This window comes from Notolabrus celidotus, chromosome 12 (genome assembly GCF_009762535.1).
Source record: "Notolabrus celidotus isolate fNotCel1 chromosome 12, fNotCel1.pri, whole genome shotgun sequence".
Taxonomy (NCBI): domain Eukaryota; kingdom Metazoa; phylum Chordata; class Actinopteri; order Labriformes; family Labridae; genus Notolabrus; species Notolabrus celidotus.
The window spans coordinates 11,308,383-11,334,204 of record NC_048283.1 but is presented as its reverse complement, the minus strand read 5'-3'; the positions used below and the strand labels follow the sequence as shown (position 1 = coordinate 11,334,204).

General features: G+C 41.6%; 1 protein-coding gene and 1 long non-coding RNA gene across 6 annotated transcripts; both read right to left on the bottom strand.

The window, feature by feature from the left end:
• Positions 1-246: 246 nt before the first annotated feature.
• Positions 247-24,997, bottom strand: LOC117823079 (polycomb protein SCMH1). 5 transcript variants are annotated; one of them, XM_034698130.1, is made up of 17 exons: positions 24,871-24,997; positions 24,101-24,220; positions 21,604-21,675; positions 21,269-21,346; positions 20,906-20,976; positions 20,563-20,797; positions 20,015-20,103; positions 18,672-18,918; positions 7,395-7,639; positions 5,890-6,081; positions 5,277-5,403; positions 4,940-5,140; positions 4,425-4,595; positions 4,090-4,212; positions 2,443-2,574; positions 1,226-1,359; positions 247-1,123 (listed from the first exon to the last, which is right to left on the bottom strand). In XM_034698130.1, exons 3-17 carry the CDS (start codon positions 21,626-21,628, stop codon positions 1,004-1,006), a joined length of 2,190 nt encoding a protein of 729 aa, XP_034554021.1. In that variant the 5' UTR covers positions 21,629-21,675; positions 24,101-24,220; positions 24,871-24,997; the 3' UTR covers positions 247-1,003. The 5 variants fall into 5 exon arrangements, with proteins under 5 accessions (XP_034554021.1, XP_034554026.1, XP_034554024.1 ...); XM_034698135.1 differs by having other exon boundaries at positions 7,395-7,636; XM_034698133.1 differs by having other exon boundaries at positions 18,672-18,915.
• LOC117823080 lies at positions 12,333-13,549 on the bottom strand. Its single transcript, XR_004633305.1, has 2 exons — positions 12,729-13,549; positions 12,333-12,481 (listed from the first exon to the last, which is right to left on the bottom strand). It is a non-coding gene; the product is annotated as an uncharacterized LOC117823080 (long non-coding RNA).
• Positions 24,998-25,822: the final 825 nt, after the last annotated feature.

Here is a 25,822-nt window from a genome sequence, read left to right as displayed (position 1 = left end):
TGCTCGATGCTGAGAGTCAAACCCACTACCGCTGCAACGACTACTACAGCCTCTGTACATGGGGCTCTCCTTAAATATGGACTCTCAATGTGATAAATGATTGAAACACCCCTTCTCAGGGGTGGTCGCTTCCCCAAAATCCCTTCTTAATGTCTGGTTACTGAACATTCAGTTTTTTTTATGCTTTATATTGTCTAGCAATTGAATCGACTGTACTGTTTCACAATAAAAACAAACAAATCAACATTGAATTATTATATATTTATTGAACAATGTTAAGTATGATAGGGCTCTCCTTGTAGGAACTCTAATAATATAGTATAAAAATTAAAAAAGTACAAATAACATAGACCAGACAAGGCATTGTAAACAACATCCAGAACAAGAGAACAGGAACAGATTTCCTCATGGCAGTATCGTCAGGATAAAATCTTTTTTTTCCTTTCATAAAACAAGTCTTTCTCCCATTGTTAATGTTGTCATTGCAAAATTGTGCCTCAAACAGAGACATAAAGAAGAATCATTCCCAGCTGCTGGGATGAATGTAGTGTTTTCTTTTCTTCCTTAAAGGTTTCTTTCTTTTAACTTACTCCACATAAACCATTGAAAAAGGCAAAAATACAAGTCCATAAGTATACGTACAAAATATGAAATGTACAGATTAAGTGTAACATAATAAAGGCAGGCCAAGAAATGCCTTTTACAGTTGAAATGGCCACATATGACTTCAAGTTATAGTGAAATGCAAAACCGATGACGGACAGGTGGGTGATCCTACGTATCCCATGCTGCCTCAGGGCTGGATTGTGCTACACAAAATAAACATTCCTCATTGGATGAGGTGAGGAGAGGGCTGTGTACTGTACCAGATTTGGTGCTCTGATATAAGCTGCTACATGTAAATGGTCAGAGTGAGTCCGATATGCAGTGCATGAGATACTGATCCTAGAGATGGAGATGGGCTCGGAGTTTAGTCCTTTGGAAGGCTGCTGGTCTGACTCCCTCAAGCACGTTTGAGCTTATCGATGTGAAAAGTGAGTTTGAGGGCAGGCCCGAGCTTCAAGCCCATGTATTTCATCATCATGTCACTTCGCAGCAGCAGGAGCGCTTTGCCATCAATCTCCTGCAGCGGATGGAGGAGAGGAAAAAACAACATTTATTTGATATTTTCTGCAACAGAACATGGTTACTTCTGACATCTTTACCACAGTAAGAGAATACATACATGTTTTCTGAAAAGGTCAGCATGTGGGGCCAGCACTGGGTCAATATCTCTGATATATTGCATAACGTTCTCCACTGTCCACAGGTTGGGGTCCTGACCACTCGGCCTCTGGCTCTCCCGGAAACTGCCTGAGCCTGAGAGAGAAGTTAAATTAAAATCCATGTAAACCATTGTTCATTAGGTTATCAATATGTCTGTACTAGGGATGTACACAATTAATCGATTATCAATTAATTGATTGTTAAGACATTACTCAAAACACGCATTTTTCTTTTCAATTTTCCGTCAAGTGGAACAAACATCATGTGGTCTCATATTACATTCATCTATCAGGGAGGTGTTTTAAGTTTAAAGGTGACATATCATGAAAAATTGACTTTTTAATGGTTCTTTACCTGAAATATGTGTCCCTGGCATGTCTACAAACCCCCCGAGAATGAAAAAAATCCATTCTGCCCCTGTTTTGATTTCTACACCTTTCTGTAAATGTGTGTGAAACGAGCCGTTTCAGATTTCCGTGTTTTTGTTACGTAACAACAATATCCGGTCTGTCACACATGTTTATTTTTCTCAATAAGAACGAGTAGACAGAAAACTGGACACTGTGAGTCTGAAGTACTTTTCTGTTAGTATTTTGAGCCTTTACATTATAAGACTATGTCCGTGGAGAATATTTTTAATGAGCCTGATTGTTGATAATCAGTGTTAAACATGTTGTACCTGTATTCAATACCGTCAGTTATAGGCATTTCGTTGCTGTAGAAAATATAATTTTTTGCAAATATACATTTTTGCAAAATGCAAGGTGCTGTATCATCATAGAGTAAACTGATTTGTCATAAGAAAGTGACTTGAAATGTATTTGTAAAATTATTCTTATTTTTCTTTTACAACTATTAACAAACTGACCTTGCAGAGTTAGGCTTGTCATACAAAGTTACATTAAAAGGAAAATAAATCAAGGAACACCTGTTCGGGCTGTGCTAAATATTATCATATCAAAGAAAATTAAGACAAATAATAAGACAGTTAAATCAAAGTGTTGTTTTAGCATTTGGGTGTTGTTGACTTTCCCATGCATGGATATCTGATTTATATCCTCAGTGAATTGAAGTATATTGCCAGTTTATTCTTCCTGTGGCGGTATGAGAGTTACAAATCTGGTTGGATTTGAGTCGTTGAGCAACAATATTTCCTGTATCAGTGTCTCTTCCTACCTGTTGAGTTGTTATGATGCAGCAGTTTGGAGGGAGACCTCAGGCCAGGACTTTGGACCGTCAGCTTTGGAGAAAGAGGGCTCTTCTTTAAGTGCTCTGATACGGTGACGCTGCTCTCCATGAAGGACTCACCTGGGGGCGGTGTAGAAAGAAAACTCATGCAGTGAAACTGTATATAAAATCATAACACAGTTATTAAATACACAAGTCATAATTCTATGTGTAAAAAGATATCCCCAAAGGAATCTAAATGACAGTTAATCTCATTTATTTCCCTGTGATAACCCTCTGAAAGTTCAGCAGTGATTTGACCGTGTGTTCTGGTCTTCTTCTGGAGTGGATTGCCCTTTTAAAGGGGGACATTACCCTTTAACATAAATCTCTTCAAATATTCCATTAACTTAATTAAAAGCTCAGGAAATTGAAAGATGATTAAATGATTAAACTCCTGCCCCTGAACTTAACACCGCTCATCCTGAGCCAAGAGCTCCTTCTTCTTTTACCGCTTCCTTTAATAGGTTTCTATAAGAATTTACTGGACAACTTAGAGCAGTCGATTATTGGAGATGAATTTCTTCACATAAAAGTAGTGCTGCATTGAGAGTGGCACATACAAACAATAACAATACACAGGAGTGGACAGATTGTTCAATCAGGGGTATAATTTGATTTGGGTGTTTTATAAATTCTAAACACCTAAATCCTAACACACTGATGAAGAACAAAGAAAAAGATACCAGATACATATATTTGACAGTGCGCAAAATTGATTTGTTAAGATGCAAATGTAGCTGTAAAATAGCTTAAAGGTTATAATTAATGTTCTAATATTGTAAGCCAATAATAGAGTATTCTATTAAGAGCGAGCAAACTGGTCAGAACCTTCAACTGAGGGAAACTGAAAGTGTTCTTTCTCCAGACATCCCTGCTCTCTTAGGACTAATTAAACCTTCTTACAGGGTTAAGTCAACATGTCTTACACAGGACTTCCACCAGATCCATCTCCGATTCGCTGCAGTCCGGCTCCGTGCGCTCTCGTCCGTCAACACCCACCAGTTGCCTTTTCAGAACGCAGCACGGAGCAGGACCGCCGGACAGCTGGAGTCATGCGACCGAGGTTTTCCCACAGCAATCACTGAATCAAGGATTCTCCTCCCTCTCTCTTCATCCATGTTGTCTTTATCAGCCTCTGAAAACCTCTGACCTGTTGACTCCGGGCCTGCCTCCTCTCTAAATTACATTTTTTGTTTGTCATAATTAAGTTAAAAATGATCTAACGATAACACAGAGTGTTTTATTCTGAAAATTAACCAGGTTTTTATTTTGTTTTGGTGCCTGACTTCCTGTTCCGCTCCATCTGCTCTGAGCTGAATTGATGCGTCACGCTGCGGCATCCAGCAAAAATAGAACTCTTGAGTATCTGATCCGTTGCGTTCCGTCCTGCTGGATCAGAGACGCAGCTGGAACGCGACGGAGCGGATCCAGTGGAAGTTAACACATTGACTAGAATAGAAACCTATCAGATCCGGTGCCGTGACGGATCGGAGACAAACCGGACACCGGATCTGCTGGAATTTGGCCTTTACCAGCTCTGTCCAATAACAATGACAGGAAATAACAACCAGAACAATCATAAAAGTAACGTACCGTCAATGGAGTGCCGAGGGATTTTGGACAGTTTCTGAGACAGCGGACTGTTGAAGTCCTGAAGGAACCTCTTAGTACCTCGACCTGGGCCTGTTGGCAGACTGTCTGCAAAATTTCTCCTCTCTGAAAAAGCACACATAGAGGAAACAAAGAGTTAGAGATCATACAGGTAAAGGTGAGCGGTTACATTACACTGGTCTTTTGGGTCAAAGACGGATGCTGTTTTATCCCTCAAGGAATGCATCATAAAATATACACAATGTAAGAACCAATATGTGTCCTCAACTAATTACAACATTTCCATTAAGTAAATGTGATCACACTGCAACTCTGACCTGCAGTGTATGTGTGACTGTCGTAGTGCAGGCCTCCTCTGGCCACAGGCTGGCTGCCAAAGAGAGCATCGCAGTGAAGGTTGTGGCAGAGTTTCTCCAGGAAGCGGAGCACATAGGTGACACTGCTGACTGTGGGCAGGGTGAGGGTGCGCTGCTGCTTGTCAAAGAACGCTATGGAGGAAAAACAGAGATAATGACAGAGGAACAAATTAATTAAGTATTTTCCTTAAGAAGGAAGAAGTGAGCATTTTTCCTGATGAGAGAGTTTGTGTATTATGTTAGGGCTGGGCGATATGGCCTAAAAATAAAACCTCTGATTTGATTACACCAAACTCAATTTATGATTTTGACTCAAAGCTTGTTTATTTGCTAGTATGAAAGATTATGTAAAAAAGATATGATACTGCCACAATAAACATGCTAACAAAAAATCTACATTCTTTCAGGATGACTTTTAGGGAAGGGGAGATGAGGGAAAACCAATATTCCCTCTATGATCAAATCGTGGTTCCCACCTGAAATGACTTCCCCTCCTTGTCCCGACTTGAGGCAGGAGAAGACTGTGCCTTGATTGTGCGCCGAGTCCACACAAGCCTGAACACACTGCTGAAGTACCGAAGAGGCCCGGCCAGGTCCAAAGTGGTCCGGGAGCTGCTGGATCCGCCGCTGGTCCAAATGGGGTCCCACCTTGCCGTACTTGTTAAGGTATACGCAGACTAGAGGATAAAAAAACAAGAAAGGAAGACAATATTAGAGACTTCAAAATGTGACAAAGAGCCACCTTGCTTGTTTGGAACATTTTAGAAGATATTGGTAAGGAGCTTAAAGTGTGTGAATTTGGATGTGTTGTACCTGTGGGAGCCTGTAGTGCAGAGTTTGGGATGGTGGCGTTGTCCAGAGGCACAGTGCTGGTGTCGGGCTCTGGGGTGCTGCTGGTGGGAGACGTGGGGACTGGATTAGGTACCACACGAGGTTTTCTCTGGATGCAAACACACACAATCAAGGAATTTACAACATCGGCCTTTTCAGCATGTATGTTGCACTTAACTACTGCCAGCTTTGAGCTCATTGAACCAAAGCACCTCCCTGTTAATGAGTAATATTAGAAAGCAGAACACATGGAACTTGCTCGACTTTGCCAATGTTTCCATTAATCTCTCTTCAGTACTTTCTTTGGACTTTGTGAATGCAGCTACCTGATTTTCCAGCACACAAACAAAAGCAGCCAACATGACTACTGTGTTTTTGTTACGGTTAAAGCCTTTGAAATGAAAACCTGGCCAGTCTGTCTCACCTGAGAACCACAAACATAAAGCATAAATCTATTAGTTTTAACCCAAGAGACAGCCAGTTTGACTTCTTTTAAATTGGCTTTGCATCTGCACTTCTCATGCAGCACAACATTTGTTTTGATGTCCTCTAATTCAGTATTTTCTACCTTAACATGTACGTTCAGTGTGACTACCTTGCTGCCTGGCTTTGGCCCTCTTTTCTTTGGGATCTTGATGGGTTCGGCCGGAGTCTGGGCCTGCTGCAGAGCTATCCTCTGTGCCCAGTTGGCAGGCAGTCTCCCTCTGGTTCGCCCCGGGCCCGTCACCGGCCGTCCTGGACCTGCCATGGCGTCTTCCAGCCAGCCTGCTCTCTTCGCCCAGCCCAACTGCAAACACATGAAACAACACAAGTCAAGTGGAGCTGACATTTCACACTGGGATTCTCACTCTGCAATGATGCTGGTCCAACAGTGAGAGGCGGAAATATTTACATGCAGCCTAAGCGTCAACACTGGGGTGCTGGAGCGGCTCAGTTGGTAGAACATGTACACTCGTATGGATGTGATTATTTTGCTCCTGTCTTAGCCCACATATCCTGTCTCTCTTCCGCTGCCCTATCTAAAACAAGCAAACAAATCCCAAATATATCTTTAAAACAACAATATTGTTGTTGAACAAAACGTTGCCCTCTCGTGTCACTCTCTGTGGGATGTCAGTTGGGTATGACTCATTCGACTAATCCTTTTTCATGCTCTCAGTACTTCAGCATGCCTGTACAGTTGTTTGGTTTCAGTAACTTTGTTCTGACACATCTTTCTCTTGGATTTTTGCCACCCACCCATAACAATTTCATTAATCAACATTGAAATCCTCAGCAGCATGTCTTTACCAAATATGGCAATGTTACCAATAGACCTGTATGTAAACAAAAACATATAAAAAAGGCAAGCTTGTACTTCTAAAGCCTGGTTTTTGATTCTGCGTCGAATAGACACTGTAGTCTACGCTGTGGGTCCACGTAGCCCTGGTTGGTGCAGCAGCCTAGACATGTGGCCAGACGTCCACTTCCTAACTATGCATTGAAAGGAAGCGGACCGCAAGCCCTATGATTTGGCATTGTATTTCCTGTATTTACAGCAGCTTCCTGAATCGCTGTACAGCGGCTGTATATCAACCGTGCAATTCATCGCTCTCTCTCTCTCTTATTCTCCTCTATCCCTCTTTCCAACCCCAACTCGGTCAAGGCAGATGGCTGTCTAACATGAGTCTGGTTTTTCTCAAGGTTTCTGCCTGTTATGAGGAAGTTTTTTTTTGCTGCTGTAACTAGCTAAATACTTTGAGGTGCAATGCTCATGATGGATTAAGATGAGTCTCATCCTGTCTTTGGTGTTGGGTCTTTGTTAATAATTTAACATAGAGTACGGTCTAGACTGAGACAGAGTAGTGACAGCAGACAGAGAGGCGCGGCGGCATCAGAGCCAAAATAACCCAGTTTTAAATGATCTCTTATCGGCCGTCGGATTAAAAAAAAGGCCAATGCCGATACGCAGACACAACGACGCATGAGTATGTGGTGCTCGCGTCTGTGTTAGCCACTGCTGCATAAAGTCAACTCAGAAGTATAAACCAGGCTTAATGTATGTGGGAAGGGGCAGAATATATCTATCTCTGTTGATACAGCCGCACCATTTCAGCCCACCTTGCTGCCGGGCTTGGGCCCTCTCTTCTTGGGGACCTTGATGGGCTCCAGGCCTTTTCCCGCCGGGATGCTCTGCGGTACCACTGCAGAGCCTTTTTGGCCCCACAGTCCCGTCACCTTGGTTTTCCTGCGGCCCGGCTTGCGTCCTCTCTGACCCTGAGGTCTGCCCACTGTGGGGGTGGGGTGCATGGCTGGGCTCTCCACACTCCCGTCTGTGAGGGCCCCGAGGCTCTTAGGCAACACTACTGCGAGGGAAAGAGATGGACAGACACAAGAAGAGGGATGTTAAGTAAGAAGATGACGTGTAACAGTGGAAAAAAACTCCCAGAAAATGAAGGCGTATATAAATATGATGCAGTTTGAGTCAGATTCCCTCAGTACTGTGAGCCTTTTATATATCATGTAGACGTGTTTGAATGTAAATGTCTTATGTGATGTGAACAACCTGATACAAAGTCTTTGGTTCATTCAGAATTAACCACACCACACACTCCCCCACGCAACATTCACATAACACGAACAAAAAGCAGAATGAGTCATGCACCCAACACACACGTCCCAGCAGCCTCTACGCTGTCGTCTACAATGTCCCTGTTTGACTCCAAAAAGTTGTGTAACCTGCACTCACACACACACCACACCACACCACACCACACCACACACACATGTCAATTCTGTTATGCTAAACAGGAAGTCATTTCATCTACATGTTGCATAAAAGTTTTCAGAGGCAAAAACATCCTGCAGGTCATTCAGATGCCGAGCTAAATCCAGACTGCTCAGAACACCTGAGCTTGAGCTCCTCGCCACGGGCACCGCGAGCAGAGAAGGTCAATCATTCCCAGCAGTGAAACATTTTCCTCATTTGAACTTCCTCACTTAGTTTAAAGCCGGAGGACATCACTCTGCCTCTCTAAGTGGAGTGAGCTGCATAAAGAGAAAGTGATCACATAGAGGAGGATGATGGAGGGGTCACACTGAGAAGTGCACGCAATCATAGACTTTGAGGTTGTTTTTTCTGCATGTGAAGGAGGTGTCAGAACTGAAATGCAATACTAATCGTGATGCATCGTCTTGCAAAATTTAACACATTTTTGACAATCAAAGTTACACGAAATACAAACAGGCTCTAACTGTATCTACTTCTTTCTGCCATGCATTCTGACAATTGTGTTTGTGTTAACCAAAGCATGGAAAAATGATACTTGACTGAATGAAGAGCCACATGACTGCCCAGATTTAGTTTTTTATTACTCAGCACAATCCTCATGACAGTTTCCTTCCTCCTTAAACTTTTTACCAACAAGTGGAGGAGATCAAACTTGCAGAGTCAGTCCTGTGTTATATGTCTTTACTCAAGGCACTTTTTTACAGGAAAGCTTTTATTGTGTGGTCTTATTTAATTTTAGCTCTGATTTTAAGGTTCTGTTTTATAAGTATGCACACTTGAGGTCAAAATTATTAGCCCCCCAGGAATTCTGGAACATTTTCCTTAAATTCCGCCCAATGTTTGAATCATTGATAAAACTTGATATAAGCAAACATTCCCCAGTGTTCTTTAGTAGCTTTGGTACATTTTGGAATGTAAAATACATTTTTGGGATAACTTTATATCAAATATAGTGAAAAATGGGGTGGTCAAAATGATTAGCCCCCCTGTGAATTTTTACTTTTAAAACACACCTGAGCAGTCAGCTGGTTTCCTAACAACACCTGTCGGTCAATTGGCTTCCTAACAACACCTGAGCATCCAAACAGCATTGAGATTTACTTAAGGGACTCCAAACAGGGCACTTGAACACGTTATTGAGAGAGACTACTCATACTAACCATGCCAAAGACAATGGAAATCAGTCTTGAGCTCAGAAAGAAGATAATTGAGGCTCATAATAAGGGGGAAGGCTATACGGCCATGTCCAGGTGTTTTAAAGTGTCTAGAATAGCTGTACGTTGCATCATTGCAAAGTACAAGGAGACAAACTCTGTTGGAAACAAACCTAGGCATGGTCGAAAACGCAAGATTTCAAGAACTTTGGGGAGGAAAGTAGTCAAAGATGTCAGCAAGAAGCCCCGGACATCTGCCAAGGTGATTGTTGCTGACCTGACCTCCTCTGGAGTTAATGTTTGAAGGAGCACAGTTGTGAAGGATCTTCATCGTAGTGGGCTTCAGGACCATCATCCCAGAAGAACCGCTTTACTCAAAGAGCGGCACATCAGAGCCAAACTGAGGTTTGCCCGAGAACATTTGAAAGGTAAAGATGAGTTTTGGAAGTCCATCCTTGGTCTGATGGAACTTTTTGGGCATATGGATGTTGTTCATGTTTGGCCAAGAAAGGGAGAGTCCTTCAACCCTAAGAACACGGTCCTCAGAATTAAACATGGTGGGGGGAGCATCTTACTGTGGGGCTGTTTTGCAGCCTCAGGCACAGGAAATCTTGTTCTGGTGCATGGCATCATGAAAAAAGAAAGTTATGTTGACATTTTGAGGGATAATGTGAAGAACTCTGCTCTTAGTCTAGGCTTTGGTCGGCGCTGGGTCTTCCAGCAGGACAATGATCCAAAGCTTACGTCAAAATTGGTCAAACAGTTCTTAAAGGACACCAAAACCAAGGTCCTGGAGTGGCCCGTACAGAGCCCAGATCTAAATCCTGTGAAGAATCTGTGGCGGGTGCTCAAAGTGAATGTCCATGCTCAGAAACCATGTATTTTGGACCAGCTGGAACAATTTGCATTAGAAAAATGGGCCAAAATCACTCCAGAGACATGTGCCAACCTTGTAAAGAACTATTTGAAGAGGTTGTTGTCAGGTATGGCTCAGAACGGGCGCACTATTGACTACTTAGGGCCAGGGGGCTAATAATTTTGGACATGCCATTTTTACCTTTTCTTGTTTCAATTCATTGCATCAATAAAATCTTCAAGTCAAACATAGTGAACATTTGTCTTTGCTATTTTGGAAACACATAAACTATAAACACTTGTTTTTAATGGTCATTTTCATGGAGAAATCAAGGGGTTTTTTTTATTTCACAAGGGGGGCTATTAATTTTGACCTCAACTGTATGTATAATGTATGTTTTTAAGTTTTTATTTCATTTTATTTTTATCGCTTCATTTTGCTTTACATTTCTCCTGGTTTTATTGCCCACTGTGAAGCACTGTTACCTGTATTGAAAAGTGCTATATAAGTAAAGTATTATAATAATAATTATTATAATAATAATAATTATTATTATTCAAATTTCTAATAATAATAATAATAATAATAATAATAATAATAATTATTATTATTATTATTACTAATTCTTTTGACCCAAATCACAGAAATATTACTGGCTCCTCCATACATGACAGATCTCCTGTCAGCTTACTGAGGTCCTTGAATGCAAACAAAAAAAAATACAAATGGGGGCGGCAGTAGCTCAGTCCATAGGGACTTGGCTTGGGCACTGGATGGTCACCGGTTCGAGACGCAGCATGGATGAAAATTGGCAAGTGGACTGGTAGCTGGAGAGGTGCTGGTTCACTTGCCTGGAAACTGCCGAGATGCCCTTGAGCAAGGCACTGAACCTCCAACTGCTAGGGTTGCGCTGGTTGTTGGCAGTATCCTTACTCTGACATCTCTCCCTAAGTGCATGTCCACTGCATGTTTGTACATAAAATTGTATGTATATACACCAAACTGCGTGTGTAGCATGAAAATAACACAAGTGAATTTCCCCCTTGGGGATTAATAAAGTATAAAGTATGTAGTATGTATGTTCCATGTGTGTTTTATGCCCCTAAACTCTAAACTCTCTGCCTCTGGACATCAGAACGGCGAGCTCTCTTAGTGATTTTAATTAATTGTGATTTAATTTTGAGTAATTCAATTTTGCCCAGGACTGCATTATTATTATTATTATTATTATTATTATTATTGCTTTGTAATGTATTTTATCATTTAACTTTTTTTTCTACTCTTCCTTATTATATCAATTTTACTGTATTGATTTAAGTATTTTATTTATGATCATGCCTTTTATAATTTTACCATTGCTGTTGTTTTCTGCGTCTCTGTTCTTTCGTGAAGCACTTTGGGCTGCATGCTTGTATGTATGAAAGGTGCTTTATAATTAAATTTGAATTGAGTTGAGTTTCTATGCAGCACAAAATCACTTCTAGATTAAAACATTAGACGGCCTAATCCCAGCAGGTACTAACACCTCTAAAGTTGAATAAATAAAGCGCAAGCGTCTGCATGCTGAGTAAAGACTTTGCATCATGGTGGTTGGTATGTGGTGGCCAACAATACATCAATAAAGCACTGTAATGTGAAATCACATAGACAGGCATAACCATAAACTGTGATCAATAACAACCAACAAAAGATGATGAAGGAGGGGGATAAAAAGCACTGGGTGGAGGTGAAAGAGCCGTTTCAAAGAGAAGACAGACGTAATCTCAGATGATTTTCTTCTTGCTCTGCCTTCATGTCCCTGTTGGCGAGGATCAAAAGAAGAAATGTGTGAACAACACCTTAAAAAGCCTGAGGAATAAACCCTAATAAAGAAGCGCGCTGCTGACAGCTGTGAGACTGCCTTCAAATTTATCTCTCACACCCCCACCCAGGAACACATCCCTTCCCTTCTCTTGATGGGAAGTATTTCAGAAATCACATGAGGGAGGCAGCCCATGGTGAAGCCTTTTAGAGCAGAAATACATAAAAACAAATAAATAAGTGGTGCGCTTAATTTACGTACAGACCTGAACGCAGCTGGCAAAACTTAAAAGTGTGTGCATGGAAATTAACCGCCCAGTATAGGCAGGAAAACTGGCTTCATATGCACCTGCAAAGCTGTGCACACACTCTGCACAAAGTAAAAAGCAGTGGTATTTGTCCTGGATCAACCAGGGGGAGATTTACGAGAGGAGCGACCACATTCATTAACACAGGTCTTGGCCCACGGGGCGGTATTTATTAAACACACTTTCACACAGACGTACAAATCAATGCAAAGCTCAGTCTGCGAGCGACTGCTACTTCTCAGACTGTGAATCCAGGAAAAACAAGACACCTGATTGATCCTCCGCCGGCCGGCTGATTCCTGGATAATATGTTGAAAAAGGTTTAAAGAGCTCCAGGTTACATGATCGCTGATCAATGGCAGTGCTTGTAAATGCAGCCAAACAAATGCACAACAAGCGAGCATTTCTTTTCTCCCTCTGCCCTGAGTGCACTGAGTTCATTGAGTTCACGGAGCCACCAGCCTCGTATTACAGGAAGATAACTTCACAGGAGCTTTAATCTGTCGCTCCAGCTGCATTTCTGTAACTCACTTCATCTCTACTCACCTCTCTTCCTCAAACAAAAGTCAAAGTGTGGTTGTCTGCACAGCTGTCCTCAGATTCACCCTCTCCTCCTGCGCTGTCCTCCTCTACCACTCTTCCTCTGCGTTGCTCCTCCTTTTCTTTCCCCTTTCCTCCTCTCTCCTCCCACCATCTGCCTACAATGTAAACAATCCACATTTAACGGCCCATGTCTGTCTTTTCTCCTTGCTTCGGTCCCCTCACTTAACTCATTCTCTCCGAGGTGTCCGATCAGACTGGAAGGCCAGGGTGCCAGCGAGAGGCCTGTGGAGGGGCACCCTGCTTCGTTTGGAACGCGTCACAGCCCCCCAACTCTGCCAGCTGGGTGCGTGCCAGGCCTTCATAAAACACACTCGCGGGCTACAAAGACATGTCCTGCCTCCCCGTTTCCCTCCTTCCTTTTCCACTCCTTCTGTGGATTCTAAACAAATGAGTGCAGTTGGCCTTGTGGATGATAACCTATAACTCCATCTCTTTTTATGTTCGTAAAATAAACATAAATCAAAAAACCTAACTCTGCTTCCTGCCTCTTCTCCCTTATATTTGGAGAAACATCTTCTGAGATAGTCCAGCTGTAAGAGAATCAGAGATTGGTTGCAAGGGGAATGTTTGCTAACTAAAAAACCATGACTCGAAGGAAAGTCTTAAAGTTTTCCAACAAACTGCATCTCAAATGTTTGAAAATGACGGGTCTCTAAGAACATTTCACTGAAGGGGATACTGGAAGTCGAGCCCAGATTAAAAACAACCGTCATCTCCAGAGAGAGTCGACAGGATCAGGATATAAAAATAGCAAACTCGTGTTGATGATTTGATCAACTGTTGCTAATGATGCCTTCAGGCAGATTATGTACTTACATCACACTGCAAACTGTGATGCACTAACCAGACACAGAGAACCAGTAAAAGGAACAGCCGTCTTCAAGCAGAATGTTCTGATTAAAAATCAACTCAACACAGCTTCACATAAAAGTTCACTGCAACAGTTCTTGGATTTCAAAGCAGAACTTAATTAACTCAATGTCATTCTCAAACAGGCACTCGTCTTCCTCAAACATGTTTGTAGTGGAGTGGATTTGTTTAGACTAGGGATGTACATTTTAAGTATTTTCCATGATCGATTTTTGGAAATGTTAACGATCAATTATCGATTAATTGATATGAAAAAACAATGCCAAATAGGTTGTTTTCCCCCTAAATTTTATTTTCTTACAGCAACAAAATGCAAATAACTGACGGGATTGAATACGGGCACACTTTTGACACGCAGAATATCAACGATCATCTCATTAAAATATTCTCCGCGGACATAATCTTATAAAGTGAAGGCTCATAATACTAACAGAAAATTACTTCAGACTCACAGTGTCCAGTTTTCTGTCTACTCGTTCTCATTGAGAAAAATAAACATGTGTATAAGGTTAGGTGTCAGCCAGGAGCGCAACCGGGTCATAATCAGGAGAAAGCTCAGACGGCTCTGATGTTGCTGATCTGCAAACGTAGCGTACCAGAATTTCCCACCAGTCTCTTGCCTTCGTATCCAAAGGTGGGAAATTTCCTGTTTAAAGCTGTCGACCTTCGCACGTGGAGACCTGACGCACAGCCGCAGCCGCCAGCTGAGCGTCTCCGCTGTGCACAACACCTTTAACAGCTGATTCACATCGAAACATGCTTTAAACTTAAAACACCTCCCTGATAGATGAGTGTAATATGAGACCACATGATGTTTGTTCCACGTGACGGAAAATTGATAACAAAAATGCGTGTTTCGAGTAATTTCTTAACAATCAATTAATCGATAATCGATTAATTGTGGTCATCCCTAGTTTAGACTAGTGGTGCAACGGATCATCGTTGATCCGTGATCCGTACGGATGCCTCTCCACGGTTCGGTTGATGAAAAAAAAAGGTTGCGCGTCAACTCACTCGACAAGCGCAGTGGTAGTCATGGCAAGTGAAGGAGCAGAGGAACATTATAACCCTCCTGCATCTTGGAAGTCACATGTATAAGAGCATTTTGGTTTCCCTGTGAAATACAGTGAATGCTGAATGTGCTTGAGCCACGTTATGAAATTCCGTCAGTCACCCACTAGACCAGAGGCGGTCAATACACGGCCCGCGGGCCACATCCGGCCGCCTGTTTGTGGCCCCCGAACTGTTACTCCTTCACTCTGTGTTTTGGTCGGGTCACCGCGTGTTGACCGGGATTTTTTTCTCCATGTCAACGATATGCAGACAGGCTGTTACTGGGTCACTTAGAGTCCAATGCTGCGAGTGCAATTTTTAACTTTCACTTTCGTTTATGGAGCAGTTCGCATGTTGGCACTTTGCCAACTGTAGGACCCTAGAATAATACGGTGTTCACAGTTTGCTGCTCAAAGAAAAGTGGACGGTGAAAATCAGCAAATGAAAGAAGAATAGCGTGAAACTTTTGAAGTTCCTCTTCTCCTTCACTTGCCATGCCATGAAATGCAGTGAATGAGGCAGGACTGGGCCCACAGATGCTTTGCACGTGCAGTAAATTTTGAGTTGAATGTTGTTTTTATTTAATGGGCAAAGTGTTTTACAAAATAAATAGAGGGACAAAGTTGTATCTGTCTTGTCTTCTTTTTTTTTTTTTTTTTTTTGTTGATCCGAAAAATGATCCGATCCGTGACTCAAATCCGTGATACGATCCGAACCGTGAGTTTTTTGATCCGTTGCACCCCTAGTTTAGACCTAAGTTTAATTCTAGCAGCAATGCACAAGAAGAGTGAGTGGACAAGTAAAACCATTGCAGAGTGATGTAATACTACATGACAATAACAGGTGTCCCAATACATCTTTTTCACTTCCGATACGATACCGATATTGCAGCCTTGAGTATTGGTCAGCAACAGTAGGTATGAGAAAAACTGACCCATGTATTATTAACTCTGCATGCTGGATCCGGGCGCTGCTGGATAGAAGTGCTGGAGCTGAGTCTGGAATGGACTGCTTATATCGGAGATTTTAGATGCAGGCCGATATAATCCGATACTGTTTTTTTTTGCTAATATCGGACCGATATCCGATATCAATATCGGATCGGGACACCCCTAATAACAGGTCGCTTATTAAAACTGTTCAGTTTAGCTTTTGTTGAAGATTAGTCATGAGTGTGTTAATTTTATTCACTACCAGGCTGTGTTAAATACTTGATTCTGATAGGTCAAATAAAACAAAAACAGTAATTCATTCTCAACAACAGCAAAAGCATCGCCAGGGACAGCAGATCACGATGTATCAAATCAATCAACGGAAAGGAGCCCGGCACATTTCACCTCTGCCTGTTGACACTGTGGTAAAACATAGGGTTCTGATTAGTACTGTACGTGGGTAAACATTATAGCAAAAATGTTAGTTTCTGTCTCAGGCTGGTCTTGAGAGTCCTGAACAGAGCTGTCAGATTAGCACTACATTGCACTTTCCGAACCAATGTCTGTGAGATGCACAATCAGTTACACTGGCTGACTGTGGAGGAAAAAATAAAAACAAATATTCTGAACTTCATGCATAACACAGTCTGGAAAAATCTTCTTTCAAGAAACGCTGGTGTACATAGGTTGAGTGTACATAAGTGAGTTCAGAGCTCCTGGCCTTACCAAGCCCAAGGACAAATTCCTTGATGCGAACCGTTTTATATAGAGGTTTTAATGCCTGGAATATGCTTCCCATCGCAAATAGAAAAATCAAGAACAAAATCTCTTTTAAAAAAGTCATCAAAAGATGTGTTTTAAGCTTGAGGTAGATTCAATTATCATCTGTTGTGATCTTCTTGTTATGGTCCTGATTTGTTGTGTGATTTGCCCTAACCCTCTCTCTCTCTGCCTGCAGGTTGCATGGGTAGGGGCGGGGCCGGTCTCCTCAGCAGTGAGGCTCATCAGGCACACCTGTCCCTGATCTGCTCATCAGCACTGGCTTCTTAAGCCACCACCAAACACTCCTCCAGTGCCAGATTATTCCTCTAGCCGCATGCTCCATGTCCCGTTGTAGCCTTGCTCCTGAGGAGATTCAAGCCACGCTTTTCTGTTTACTTATCTCGAGTTGTTTCCAGAGGATTGATTCCTAGTGTTTGTTTGTGAGTTTTTGATAGAACCTTTTTCCCCTTTTGGGTGATTTTGTGTTACTCCTAGTTTTGTACTTTTTCTCAGTTGTTTTTACCCGCAAGGCGCTTTTTGTTGAACCTTGGTTTTTGCTTAATAAATACTTTTTCCCTGTACTCTGCATTTGGGTCCTAGTCCTTTGCTCAAGCCGTAACACTTCTGACTGTTTCTGTATTCTTTGTATTATTTTCTATAACTCTTTTAGATTATTTTTTTCTCAAGGTTGCTATGGCTTATTTTGTGTTCAGCAATATTTCATTATATCTTTTAAGATGTTTTGAATCGTGATTGTAAATCATTGTCTTTTATTGTTTTTATGTGTGGACCCCAGGAAGACTAGCGACCACTTTGTAGAAACTAACGGGGATCAGAATAAAGAATAAAGAGATAATGATAGTTAGCGGGCACAGATGTGAGAGCAGCTTGAGGAGAAACTGGACCCTCAAACATCTCTGATAGAGAACAGTGGAGTGAGATTCTGTCCTGTAATCAGGTGAGTACATCTCTAAACTGGTCATTGAAACATGAAAACTTATACCATAAGAAGTAGTGATGATAGCAATAAGCTGTGACATTTGCTTCATTATCTTCATATGATTTTAAAGAGGAGTCCACTGCAAAGCTTCCAGAAGGGCCGAATGACACTAAAGTGTTGAAAGAAATATTTGTGCACAAGTCTTGCTAATCTTGTCTGACACTACTGTTAATGTTAACATTGAGTTTAATGACATTTGTGACAAATAAGTAGATAAATGTTTTAATTTCACTGTGAATTGAAATGTTAGTTTAATGTTACTTCATCCTGCCAGGAGGCTGATGAGTCTGTTGCCATATAAATGTTACAATTGGAGGGACTATTTGTATGGCTGTATAAATAAATCATCTCCAAATCAATAAAATCAACTATAGAATCTATAATTTGTTTAATACCAGGCAATAAGCAGGATAATGTTTTGTGAGCAGGTGGTTATGCAAATTAGACTCCAGACAGGGTGAGCAAGACAGACCATGATACAAACCCTGCTTATTTAACATTATCCCTTACTTCATATATGAAACTTAATCTCTGCTATTTGGGAATACACTTAACTACGATTGGTCTTACATAATGACTTAAGGTAATGGGTTTCTCTGCATGGTAATAAATGCTATTTAACGGCCACTCAACACTGACACAGGTGTTCTCATTTAACCCCACTTACTGGCTTGACTTGGCGCTGTAATGAGGATTTTGTGGTGCCATTATTGAAACGACGGTGGGGGCAAAAAATCTCATCAAACCAAAGCACAGAACAAAGATAACCAGAAAAATGTGAACGAGGGAGAGAAAGCACTTAGGGCAGAGTAAGGCCTAAACTACACAAGTCTGCACAAAGTTTTATTTGACCAAGTCAGAAACTCAAGCGTTTATAGCAGGTCTGTGTGGCTACAGACAAAGTGATGATGCAAGTAAAGAGGGTCTTGTTCAAGTATCGTTTTAATATGTGGACAAGGCCACACATGCTCAGAAGCCTGGCTACTTTCTCTACTTTTGGCCAAATGCTGCATGAAGTGGGAGTGAAGGTCAGATTGTCTGTTTTAGAGAGTTCTTAAAGTAGCTAGATAGATCCTGACATATTTCAGGGGGAGGTCTGAAAAGTTATTCTAAAATGTGACAAGTCTGTGTAATTAAGTAAAGTAGCAGCTTAAATGCAAGTGCAATGACATGAGTTTTTATACATGTAATTCAGTCATTTGGGTGAAAAGAAAAAAGAACATCCCTCTACATAAACCTGCGTACTCGCACACTGTGTGGGGTCCTGACCTTTGGTTCCAGGCGGCTGAAGATTGTCTCCAGTGAGGTTGCAAAAACCAACGGGGAAGATGTCCCGCGAGTCATAGCGGCAGTAGTAATCAAAGGCTCCCCGCCAGCCATCAAAGGTGACCAGCACCTCGACACCACGCAGGGCACCCACTGTTGCCGGGCAGATGAAGTGGGGGTTTTTCCGGTCCACCGCCTCCAGCTTCATGCCCACCTGGAAGGAGTTCTGCTCTGGAGCGGGAGGCTCCTGCTGGGGAACATGGAGAGGAAAAAAACAGGGGTCAGGCATGATGTTATTTGCACTTATGGAGAGAAATCATTCCACTTAACATTAGGGATCCACCAAAAATTCGGCCACCGAAAATCTTGGTCCGAAATTTGGGTCAAAAGTGCACTTTTGGTTTTCGGCCTAAAGACTTTTATCACCGAAACAACACGGCCGAAACAGAATGCTGTGATGACTCAAGCAGAAACCACGGCCAGTACGCACTTGTCTGGATAAGGGCCAACATGTCTGCATCCGTTATTCCTTTAATTGCAGCACTAAAGCGTCTTCATAGCAAAGAGGTTGAGACAGACCACGAAGTGAAAACAATGAAAAGTACACTCTTAGAGTCTGTCAGCACACGTTTCACTGAGACCAATTCTGATCCTCTGTTCTTCATCGCGACTGTACTTGATCTGTGTTATAAAGATCATTACTTGGATGTGGGAATAAAGCAGCGTGCACGAGAAATTATCCAGGCCGCAATGGATGCCGAGAACCAGCTTGGAGACGGAGAACAGAGCGCAGTAAAAAGGATTCGTCTCTCTGAACCAGATGAGGGGCATGCACCCTTGTTGTATGATACGTCCAATGAGGTCCTTGATTTTAGGGAGGTTAGTACACAGTCAGAGCCATATATGCAATGGTAGTGGAGACCGGCGGCAGTTGTAACATTTTTGACATAGATAACTTTGAGCTCTTTTAACCCAGTGTGTTCAAACTGCTATACAAACTAGCTTCAAGTGTCTGATAATAAATGGCCTAGAACATGCCTGTGCAACACAAACAGAAAATGCATGGCTTAATCTCAAATACAAGGAGTGAAATGTTACAACTGTCCCCGGTCTCCCTACTAATGATTGGCATAATAATTTATTTCGGTTTTTGGCCTTGGTTTCCTCATTTTCGGATTTGGCCAAGAATTTTCATTTCGGTGCATCCCTACTTAACATTATAACTTCCCATCTGGATAGTAAATGAGCAACTCTTGGCGTTACTATGATGAAGAAATAACAGTTTTTTCAGCTGGATAAATCACAGCTCGTAGTTCACAGACTGCTCGTGAGCCTTGTACAGGTACCTTGTGAAAGATGCGAGACGGTGCCATCTCAGCTCCATTTAGCGTCTTTAGAAGAAACATGGGCCAGGACGACGCATTTAGACGGAAACCTGAAGAAGACAATAAACAAGGTGACAGGGACATGGAAAAAACTATTAGAGCAAGTGTACTGAAAAATCAATTCTAAGCTCATCCATAATGAGCCTTTTCTTCTCTTTTATGTTTAATATCACTGGAAACGTAACTTCTGTCAGTTTTTAACTTTAATTAAAAAGAGCATTTTTTTTATCATTGCACAAATTTAAAACCGACCATTTCCTCAAACACTTAAAAAATGCAAAATGAAAAGAGTGTTGGCATAACAATACAGCTCTATTGGGTCTGGTTCCATTGGTATTCAATACAGATATGTTGTGTGTATGAGGCTGAGTCAGCTGAGTCATGACACACTGACATTCTTCAAGTCAGAGCCACCTGGTGGGCACAAGAGTAACACTTAAAATCGAAGGGTGGAAAACCTACTGTGAAACCACAGTTATCACCATCACATCACCAGTGTGTGTCCTTACCCAGAGGAGGCTGCAGCATGCCTCCGTTCTTCTCACAGTTGCCGATCGGCTGGATCTCCGACGAGTCCACCAGCCGCCAGAAGTCGTTCTTGTTGTCAGACCCGTCCAAGCGCAGCCGCAGCCGGGAGCCCGTCAGGCCGACCACTGTGGCGATGCAGGTGGAGGTGGTGTTTCTCGGGTCCTGGGCCTCCAGCTTCATCCCTGCCTTGAACTCGTTGACTGGAGGTGTGAGGCTCTAGATGGTGAGGTGTAGACATGTGGAGAGACGGCTTTGTGTAATACAAATAAATCAAAAGGGGGAAGTGCTTTTAAATATAAGAGAGGGACGATCAGTCTCACTCACTTGTCTGAAGCATGAAGAAGGTGCCGCGGTAGCACCTGTCTCTTTCAGGTATTTCTCCCAGCTGAAATGACCTGTTGAAGAACAAGAGGGGCAACAGGAAGTGTGTGTCAGTACAGTACTTATAAGGTGTGTTTTCCCTGTTGATGAAAGTTTCATAATTGTTAAATTATCAGCAAGTTTACAAGCATTTCTTGTGAGCCCCGACATACAGAGACATGGAGCTTAAATTCCGTTACAACCTTTGTATCAAACTTTATCTTACTGATGAATTACACAAAGCCAGAGCAAGTCCTTGGGCACCGTTCCCTGCTGAGATTGCTCAAACCTCACTGCTTATATCAGTGTCTGCGGAGGGTAATTTACCTTGATACTGTGAGGGCACCCGGGAGGGCCGTCCACTCCGGGCATGCTTGATCCGTCTGGCATCTTTCCACTCTATAGCTGATGGAGCCAAGAGAGACAGAATAAGCTCTGAACTACAGGTGATTTTCACATCAGTCATTACCTCGCAATACCTGCCAAACTCACGGCTCCAAACATTATCCGAGATTACTGGACTATTACAAGATAATATAGGAATCTGGCCTTACAGAATAAGAGGGTGGAGGGAATACATTTTTTTAGCTTCACCTGCAAAGAAACTACAATCTGTACTTGGAATTGTTATCAGTCAGAACATTTTCATGATAAATTCTTACCTTTCTGTGGCACAGGTTTCCTCATGCTCCCCAGCAATACTGACCAAGCTCACAACTCAACAGTGACTTCCACTGAAGACAAAAGAACGACAGCTGGAGTTACAAAACTATTTCAAACAGGTTTCATGGTTAATGTCGCTCTGGCCTGTGTATTTTATCATGTTTTTACAAATTGCAGTCATGCAACAGACACTTGCAGGCACAGTTTATGAAAATGCTCGAATGTTGATCGAACAGTGCAGCCATAAACTCAAAGTTTGGGGTGAAAAATGTCGTTCTAATATTCAATAAAGAGCTGGAACAAGCTGGTACGTAAAATGTCTGATTACTCCAAGTGGCCCAATAATTTCATTTCTTATAGTTTTTTTATTCTGAGGATATTAGTTACTCTGCTTTTCGCTCAATTTTCTAAAGATTTGGCATCTCCTTCTTGATTTTATTTGATATTTCAGCTCTTATCTGGTAGTGAGTGATATATGTTCCTAAATGTGGAGCCCCAGTGTGGCTTCTTGCACAGAGTTTGAACTTTATTTCACACCATCAGTGATGGTAAAGAACCATTGAAACCAGATTGCAGCCCTATTGACGCTGCAGATTGAACAGATTTGGAAATGCATCGTCAAATAAGCTCAATATAATGTCAAATTGAGGCTGTGGGTTGTCTTTAGTTTAGTTTCCAAAACTTTTACTAACATTAAAATTAAAATGTTAAAGCAGTTGGACAAACAAAGGAATTGTTAAGAGGTTAACATGATCAGTGCATTATTAACAAGGGATAAGTGATCACATCACACTGATAAAAGCCCTCGGCAAGCAATTAGATGACAGATTAGCCCACCACATGTTAATTGTGCAGTGTTTCAAAGGGAAACCAGAGAGCTGCCCTTGTTGTCTTTTTAGCTCACTGGCCTTCTCTGCAGGCAGGGGGTCGTCATGGGAGGCAAGTTCAACAAAGAGACCTCAGCTCATGCCAACAATGTACGACATATGGATTTAATTTGCTTTTTTACTCTTTAAAGATTCATTCACGGATCAAAATACCCTGAGGGCTCTTGTTTTACAAACAGTACTTGATATAAGTGAAGGGAGGACGCACATCCCTCACAATATAAAGCAGATCATATGACAGAAGCACAAACTTTTTAAATGAAATACAAGAATAAAGTTGAATCAACACTTAATATTTTTTCACTATCACACTCATTTTCAAAACACTACCTTTTATAATGAAAATAACTGTGTTGAGCATGTGAGCTACATTTCTAATATTCATTCAGTAAATAAAGGTTTAGAAAAAGGCCACCTGTTGGAGCGTGTGATCCAAACTGTGTTAACCCAGGGGTTCCCAAACACTTCAGCCCACGACCCCCACTGTCCCTCCAAGTGATTTAATGTGGCTTAATTTAGCTGGTCTGCAGAAAATTAGCCTACCTATACGAGAATGTGTCTGTGTTTCCTGTGCCGTTATGAATTAACCTACTGCTACTGATGCATTTGATAATTAACTGTTCACTAACCCTACGCTTAGGAGTCATCTGGCAACACAGAGAGGCAGAAAACTCTTTACATTTTCAAGGTTTTATGTCAAGGTTAGCTACTATTTTTGTAGATATTTTTTACTATGATGGGTACAATTTACTATTTTTGGATAACTTTTGTCTTTCAACTTTTTTTTCTTGCATTTTATCAGTATTTCTTTGTTCATCATAAGTTAACAAATGATGTATAAGTAATACAAAACCAGCAAAGAGAAGAAAAAATAAATAATAATAATAGTAGTAATAACTTTTTAATAATTGTTACTTTATAGGCTCTTGTTTGCTTTATATATTTATTTTGCACAGTCTACTTAGTTAATGTGACACTTGAATTTCCCTGTTGCGGGTCGAGTAAAGAACTATCTTATCTTATCTTAAATACAAAAAAATACAATAATAATAATAACAATAATATTAATAATATTAATAATAAAACAATAATAATTAACAGTACACACAAAAATGAAGATAATCATAAGAAGGTACAAGGTAAATAAACTCAAATAAATAATAATAATTATAATAAATATTTTTAGATAACTTAAAAAAAAAAACATTCTGGAAGACATAGATCTCACGACCCCCCAGAGGGTCCCGACCCACACTTTGGGAACCCCTGTGTTAACCAACTTTACCAGCCAGACACAACAAACAGGTCAACAGGTTAAACTCATACAAACAAGTGCTTCAAGTTTCTCAAGCCTCACTCTCACACTCTCACCACAGCCAAATATGAGACACAATGCATACACACGTTTAATAATCAGAGTGGTTTTAGCTGAATGTACCAAAGCTGGAAGTTAGGACTGACAGTAAGTTAGACCTTCTGCCAAATATTTGAATTTCTGGAGCAACACAGACCCAGCTTTATAAAGAGAGCCTGAATATAAAGTGTGGAATAACAATACCAGAAGAGCCATAACGCTACTTAGAAAAGGTGCTGTTGATAATTCACATACCTTAAAACTTCATAACCGTATAGCAGCGTTACTCCTCTCCGGGTGATCTCCTTTTCAATAGAAGTGCGCCTTTTTCCTCCGCCAAGGGGGATGGCGTCCAAATTAAAGCGGCCCCGCTCCCTGTTTTCCCCGACATTGACAGGATGACAGGCATGAGAGCTCAGCAGGTACTACACACTCCTCCTGTCGATAACTTGGTAATTGTTAACAAAAACAACCTCCAACTGGAAACACTTATTGTCAGAGATATGCACTGAACATGGTGTTCCTTTTTACACCCCAAATATCGCGTCTCACGTTGCCGAAATATGTTGTGCTCCATTCAAAACACAATGCCAACACATGGGACCCCCCCCCCCCCCCCCCCCCGCGCGCGCCCCCTCTCTCCTGTGCTACATCTGCATGCACGCTACATGCTCATGTAACTGCAGAGCTTATCGTGTTACACAGGAGTTAACATGACTAGAGACTATAAGATACTGAAGGGAGAGGCTCTGAAACATGCATGGGGGGCCAGCGGCACAGCCATGCAGACAGCTCATCCAGCATGCTATGCTACGCACCGCTACACAGGAGACATGCCCACTGGCCAGAATCATGCTAGCTTAGCATGCTAGGTGGCTCGCTAGCTCGTCTGACCTGATTATAAATATTAGCATTAGCGAAACGGGAGCATACCAGCACACTGAGCTGAGCCTAAGGTAACCTGGGATCAACAGTAGAGTCTAACCTACAAGGACACGTTGCTCGGTGTATCCGAGGGTGTTTACCTCGCTTTGTAACGTGTGTTTGTTTCTGATGTGGATTTAGCGCTTGTCCGCCATTTTTTCCCCAACTCGGTGAGGAGGGGGTGTTAGTGCCAACATTTCTTGTTGGGCAGTCAGACAGACAGGAGGGTAAGCAGGAGGATGGAGGGGGAGAAAGAGGGGAAACAACGACCCCTAGTGGCCGAAGAAGATACATCAAGCGTGGTGGAAAATATAATATAAAACCATACATGTAATAAAAATATGGAAGCCCGTTTCCGCCAGTTAAAAAAAATAAAAAAAATAAAAAGTTTTGGGGAAAAGTAAAAAAAAAATTCAAGTCATAATAATGAGATGCTAAGTCATAATTATGAGATAGGCCTAAATGGGCTTCCATATGTGTTTCGGTGGCAGCTACAGTTTGAAGGGGCTGAGACAAAGCTTTGCAGACCTTAATGGATATCATCATTGAAGGCTTCTTTAAATGTGGATTCACAAATCGTGAAGTAACCTTTTTGAGGGCCCACGACTGACATACACACACCGTGTCAAACTGTTGTGCGCACACAGTTCTACCCCGCACCCATCGATCAGTCGCATCAATTGACACACAGTTTCTCTGTCTGTAATTATTCTGGCCATCCAACATATTTGGTGCATCTAACTGTAGCTGTGTTGCTTGCCAAACGTTTGCAACTGAAAGTCTATGAAGGCATTAAGGTCTGCAAAGCTTTGTCTCAGCCCCTTCAAACTGTAGCTGCGGCGCAACACACATTGAAGCCCATTTAGACCTATCTCATTATTATGACTTAGTATCTCATAATTATGACTTATTATGACTTAGTATCTCATTATTATGACTTATTATGACTTAGTATCTCATTATTATGACTTATTATGACTTAGTATCTCATAATTATGACTTAGTATCTCATAATTATGACTTAGTATCTCATTATTAAGACTTAGTATCTCA